Below are 7,014 nucleotides of genomic sequence, written 5' to 3' on the forward strand. Positions count from 1 at the left end.
GATTCGTTTCCTTTATATAACTAATAATCAAATTTATTTTTAATAACTAATTTAATTTGGAATAGCCGAATCTCAATTGAACCAAGCCATCAGCTTCTAGGTAAAATATATTCGGATAACCTTAAACCATGCTAATTAGGTTTCGTTCAATTTGATTAACAGAACGTTCAACCCTATGCCCAGCCATGAAATAGATGGAAATAATTTGTTTCACTTGGGTTGGGCTTTACCCCAATCTTTAAATTTATTGCCATGCATTAGGTATTAGATACAAGAAAGCACAATCTTGTCGAACCGACAAAAGGTCCATTTGAAATTAGCCGATCACGGTAGAACTAAAGCCACAGTGAGAGGCAGAGAAACGAATATATGATACACTAGATCATACATTACATAGTTATTGTTTTTTCTTAACATTAAAATAAAACAATTTCCTATTCAAGATCAATTATTTTCAAGTTCTATTTCCATGGATTGTTCTTGACTCGGATAACAAAACTCAATATTTAAAGCTGCCTCCTGAGATTCTGGAGAAGACGTCCTTTGCTCTTCCAGGAAATCTGTATCCATTGCGTAGGTAGATGAACTTGGTTCATTTTCATCATTTTTTCTACAAGTAGGGGATCTGAAATCTTTCTGCTTGAAGATTCTTAACAATTCAAGAATTCTACTCCACAGTGAAGCATTAGAATCAGAGGTAATCAAGATTCCTCTGTTTTTGTGAATAAACATAGCCATGTATATAATTAGAGACAGTAAAGAAGCTACTCCAGCAATCAAGAATAGACCCCAGAAACTATTGAGACCAAGCCTACTTGAAGGAACTGAATTGCTACTATATGGACAAGTCAATTGTTTCCCAAACCATTTTTCTTCTATTTCTTTGCCTTTTTCTCCTTCAATCACCTTTAAAATTGCTCTAGACACATCAGCCGTTAAAGGAGAACCTCTAGGGAAGACCTAAGAATAACAAGATTTAAAATAAAAAGAATATCCATGTCAGAAATTCTGCGTATAATATTTGCGATGTTCTGAGTTCAGATTCTCGTCAGAGCAATTAGCAAAAAAAAAAAAAAAAATAAAAAAAAATAAAATAAAAATAAAATTTACAAAGAAAGAAAAAGGAGGAGGAGAAAGAGAGGGCAAACCCACAAAGCCACGTCCATCTGTTCTAAGTTGTGATTCCAACGTAGAAGTAGTTTCAACCAAGGTATATATAGAGCAAATCTGTGCCATAATTAGCTTTGTCGATGGTGATTCATCAAAAGCTGCAGCAATGCCTCGATTTTTACTTCCTTTTGAAAGAAGATCATTACATTCTTCAGCAGATTTGTAAGGCACGAGCTTGGATTCCTTGAAACCAAGGATTCTCAAGACTCCCTTAACAAAAGAACCATTCTGGTAGCCTACATTTTCTCCATTTGCAATCAGTTCATCTATGGTGGTAACGGACGGTCGTAGCTGTTCCATGGTTAGAAAGCTTGATAAACTTGCAGCGTAGCTTTGTGTTAGTACGAGTGCGACAAAACACCATATGATTACTACTATTCTAGCCAAGTTGCTCTCCACTCTTTCTCCTGCAATTAAAGTTTTATACATTTTGAAAATTATTAGATTGAATCGAAAATGCAATTATTAATATGTATACATAAGAGGTGAAAAGGAAATTAATTACTGTGTGCAAAAACCATTGTCGAGAAGGAAAACCAGAAGCTAGTGCCCAATTGCTGAGAAGGAGAACCTTGAAACTCTTCGTTTATCCTGTGTTCAAGAACCCATACTACAAATGCAATAAAAATAAAGAAACACAAGCTTGTAACCCAAAGATCCCATGTTAGAGGTTTCAAGAAAACCCATGGTTTCTCACTTTCTTCATCTGTGGTTGGGACAATCATCGATACGGTGCCAGCTCCTGTATATGGCAAAGTAAAATCCACATATTGGGATCTGTTGGCAACAATAGATATATCTCCCACCACAGCATCAAACTTCTGTTGGCAACAGTAAAAATGGAAAAAGAACACACAGAAATGGTAAGTGACAATGCTTATTGAACCATAAATGACTCATATAATTTGAGAGAAAAATGAAAGTGAGTAAGAAATTTTACCCCTAAGTGACAATGCTTGTGTCTGATAATGCTTGACGAAGATTCAGACCAATTTGAGAAACACCAATAGTTTCAAGATCTGTTGTTGAGTTGCTAGAAAAACCTGACTTTTCGAAGTCAAAGTTCTTAGTTCTAGTTGAAACATTCTCAACTGTCATGGCTAATGCTATTGTAGCATCATAAGCCCATAATCCGTACATGTTCAATTTAGCATCATCTTTCTCAGGATTATCCTGATGGAATTTCCTTTGCCATTGTACTTGAAAATTCTTTAACTTTTCCATTGGAACGTGAGGTTTAATACCCAATACTCCTTGCATTGATTCAATAACAAAAGAATCCATTGAATCCAAGAAATCGGTCATTCTATATGTAATTATCCAAACACGGCCTTTACCCATCATTCCAATCTTTTTTGCATTTATAAAAAGCCTAGAACCAAGATCAGGCAACATGTGCACAACAAAAACTCGACTTCTCATTTCCTTCAACTTTTAAAGCTTTTCAATAATTTGACTGTCTGTGGCTAATGGAGAAATAGCACTCCGGTAAGGGACTTGAGTATCAACTGCTTGCAAGGCATCAGTTAAATAAGGTATGATTCCAACTCCATATTCATCGTCAACATAGACAAGCACCGCTTCTCGCCATCCAAAAGCTTGAATTATTGCACTTATGGCATTTACTTGAGCAGAGTCGTTTGGTGTAGCTTGAAAGAAGTATGGACTTCGAATGGTAGTAAGAGAAGGGTTTGATGCAGAAAATGATATTATGGGCACTTTAGCTTTTTCTCCAAGTTGGGTTATAAAATTGGCTTGCGTGGAAGTCGTTGGCCCTATGATGGCTTCTACTTGAATATTTGTTATTAGGTCCAAAGCTGTTTTTTCAAGAGCAGATGACAGAAAAACAAGGTGAATTTCTTTCTTTTCTTTTTCGGTTTCTGAAATGGGCAAGTCGTCATAATATTGTATATAATGCTTAAAATACTATCATATTACTGTTTACAAATACTCCCTCCATTCCATTTATAATAATAGGCCTAGTTAATAAAGTTACACCATAATTTGTACTTAATGTTTTCCTAATATATTCGGACCCTATTACCAGGGACTTTTTAATTCGGTTCGAAGCTTAATCACAGTTAATACTTCTCACTCCTCCCTACAAGTGCGTTTAGTGGGATCAAGCCTGAGAGATCTTTCCACATGTTCAGTCTGCGTTGCTAATTGAGCCACAAACTGTAGATATCCTTATATTAAATATTAGTCATCTATTTTTTAAAGTTATTAGAATGACTAATGTAAATGTAAGTAACGATTACTCTCTCCGTGTCAAAATATTAGTCGTTTTGAGTAGTTTAAGGAATAATAAACGATATTTTTTTCTAATATTATACCACATACAGTAACTATCTTTGCAATTTATCATTGATTTTGACATAAAAGGTAATTTAGTATTGACTTTATTATGATTAAGAGAATTAATTGCTTCTTTGCTCTCCATACAACAACCTTATATTCTGGCACATATGGATAAGTTTGTTATAAGATTTGATTAATGGTAATACTGTACATGTAAAATTATAATATTAAATTTTGACGTAGGTGTAAAATTTTCTATTTTCAAAAGTTTAGATAATAATCATACTTTTTGAAAAAGGTTTGACTTTTTCATTTTTTACATTTATACTAGTGATCGAGACTAAATCATTTACCAAATAATCTCAAGGACATGTATACTCACACATCGATCTAATGCATTCAAGAATATAATATTATTCTTATAATGCTTTCCGATCACATTAAACCTCAAGTAATGAGAACACTCATTGCAAGCAACTAAACTAATCATGTCGGATATATTTGGCACTTGGCATGTATAATATTAATAGAACATGCAACTAAACAAAATGGTACCTAAATTTTTTATTAATCATGGAAGGATGTAATAATGTGGTTAGTACAAGTTAAGAAGCAATTAATGTTTGAAAATTAAGGGTATGTTTGGCAAAATTAGCTGTTTTAGTACGTAGCTATTAATTATTTTAATAGCGTTTTTAGCTGTTTGATTAGCTTTCCATAAAAAACTAAAAGTTAAACGTTACATAGTTAACTTTTTATAAAACGTTACATTCAACTCTAAAAGTTAATTCAAACGATATATTACTAAATACTATAAAAAAATAATGTAAAACTATTTAAAAAGTCATTGCCGAATTAGATTAACTAGATAATAAAATTAATATGAGACACATGAATAGAAGCAAGAGAGAAAACCTGCAGAAGCTGCAGCAACAACATCTCTCTTGGAGTCCCTGATGTTGAGAACCAGCCTGGTTTTATAGTAAGCATGAGTACCATAGAAGTCTTTGAGAGCCATGTCAAAACAGCTCAAACCCACCTTTCCTATCCAATCTTCAAAGTCAATAACCAAACCTACATTGACTGGAATTGTCTCATTTACTGTTTCCACCAACAGAAACTTTAACTGAAGGAGGAGGAATAAGTAAGAGAAAGCAATTCTTAAATGGCGTTTCCACATCTTTGACATATGAAATTCGAAGTGCTTCAATCATTATGGTTTAAGCTTTAGAAAGATGTGCTATTTATAAGCTTTAAAATTAAGGAATGAACATATAGGATAAGACTGGATGGAGTACTATCTATCATATATATTATATAAAATGTAAGAATTCAAACTCTACTAAGAATCTTTTACGTAAGAAAAGAAAAGAGAAGATGACGAAATTTCTTCTGTCTTTATTTTCCACAATGTAATACTAAATATCTATCATATATATTATATAAAATGTAAGAATTCAAACTCTACTAAGAATCTTTTATGTAAGAAAAGAAAAGAGAAGAGGACGAAACTTCTTTAGTGTGTATTTTCCACAATGTAATACTAAATTTATGTATTATGAAAACTGCTTTTTTAGTTGTTGAATCCTTTAACTTCTAGAACTTAATTAGTTTAAGTTTTTTGGAGCATCAACAAGTGTAATTTAAGAAAAAATCGTAATTTATTGACAAAGAATATAATACAACCCAATCAGGTGTAGTCTTATTCATCTTCTTACTAACATGGAGAATAAAAAGCATCAGGTTTAAATCTTTTCTGCTATAAGAGTTTCTTTCACTGATTTCATGAGCAAATTAAGGATTATCTCTATTATATAACTCATAATAATTATGATCTGTTAAGTCTCTTGAGTAATAAAAAGAATATAATAATTGTATTCAGCAACAACTTTTTAAATAGCTTTTGTCAAAACATTAAACGTTATTTTTTATAGTGTTTAGTAACATCGTATTTGAATTAGCTTTTAGAAAGTAAGGTAGCATTTTATAAAAAAATTAACTCGTGTAACTTTTTATTTTTAGTATTTTATGAGAAGTTACTCAACAGCTAATAGCTAAATACTACTAAAACAGCTAATAACTATCAAACAACTAATTTTGCTGGACAAACCCAATATATAATATAAGTACATTGTATCTATCATATCATATACTCCCTCTGTTCTTTTTATATAGAAATAACTAATGTTTCATCAAGATTAACAAGTAGATTAACCAATTTTTTTTGCCTTTTTTTCCTAATTTACCCCTAATATCTCATTTATTCCTTCTCTAATATCAATGTATGTCTTAAATTATGTTTCAATCTTTAATGATGCTTTAAATGCTTTATTGGAATGGAGAGAATAAAGATAGTTGTAAAATATAAAGTGTATGCTCTGATTTGTGAAGAAAAATTCATTTTTTGGTCCTTTATTTAGGAAAGTTGTGTGAAAATTTTTAATTTATACTCATTTAACCTTCCAACTATCTTTGGCTATTGAAAACTAATAGAATATGTAATATTCTGTTGGTATAATTAGTTTGATCTGATTTATATAGATTAGTTTCTTAATTGTATATAGTTAGGGTATTGAGCTGTATGACTATATATAGGAAAGTCATTGTACAATATGAGACACGGAATACATCTTCTTTCATGGTATCAGAGCCGTGAACGATACCTATCTTCTATCGATCTTCTTTCTTCTTCTATTTCTATTCCTTCTTATTCTCTTCATCGCTAATTTTATTCCTTTCTGATGGCGGACAAAATTCACCCAGCCACCACCATCACGAATATCAAATTAGCCATTCCCTTAACCCTTGATTATGAATCTGCCCAGTATCACAATTGGGCTACCTTGTTCACCATTCATGCCAAAGCTACACTCACCCATGATCATATTACTTCTCCAACGGGTGCCGTATCACGATCGGCTGATGAACAAGCGCAATGGGTTCGTATTGATAACATCGTGCGCCAATGGATTTATGGTACGATCTCTAATGATCTCCTCAACACCATTATAAATCCAGAGGATACTGCACTTGATGCCTGGAATCATCTTGCCAACTTATTCCAGGATAATAAAATTGCTTGTGCAGTTCATCTCGAAACTGAGTTCGCTAATACTCTAATCTGAGAGATTTTCCGGACGCAAAGGCTTACACTCGTTGTCTTAAAGTTTTGGCTGATCAACTAGCCAATGTTGATCAAAAGGTTAGTGATCAGAGGATGGTTCTTCGACTCCTCACCGGCCTTACCGATGCGTATGATGGTTTTATTACTGTTGTTCAGAACAAAGTACCTATGCCTACCTTTGCACAAGCTTGTTCTATGCTTATTTTGGATGAGACTACGAAAGCCGAACGTGCTAAATCAGAGGCAACGAATAATACTACGTTGCTTATGCGGACTGCTGCTACTAATCCTCCATCTGATTCTTACAAGGATCCGGCTCCAGTGCCAGCCACTTTCAAAGGCAAACGGCGGCAAGGGAAACAGCGTGGTAATAATCAGCGTGGGTATCAGACTAATCAGAATCATCCGAATTCTGGTGG

General features: G+C 33.2%; 1 protein-coding gene and 1 pseudogene across 1 annotated transcript; one reads left to right on the forward strand and one right to left on the reverse strand.

Moving 5' to 3' along the window:
* Nucleotides 1-444: 444 nt before the first annotated feature.
* On the reverse strand, nucleotides 445-4,651 carry LOC105637376 (glutamate receptor 2.7-like; annotated as a pseudogene).
* Nucleotides 4,652-6,212: 1,561 nt separating this feature from the next.
* Nucleotides 6,213-6,596, forward strand: LOC149498878 (uncharacterized). Its single transcript, XM_089718892.1, has one exon. It carries the CDS (start codon nucleotides 6,213-6,215, stop codon nucleotides 6,594-6,596), a length of 384 nt encoding a protein of 127 aa, XP_089575018.1.
* Nucleotides 6,597-7,014: the final 418 nt, after the last annotated feature.

The sequence above is a fragment of the Jatropha curcas genome, chromosome 1 (assembly GCF_041381405.1).
Source record: "Jatropha curcas cultivar XTBG-Jc1 chromosome 1, XTBG_Jcur_1.0, whole genome shotgun sequence".
Lineage (NCBI taxonomy): Eukaryota > Viridiplantae > Streptophyta > Magnoliopsida > Malpighiales > Euphorbiaceae > Jatropha > Jatropha curcas.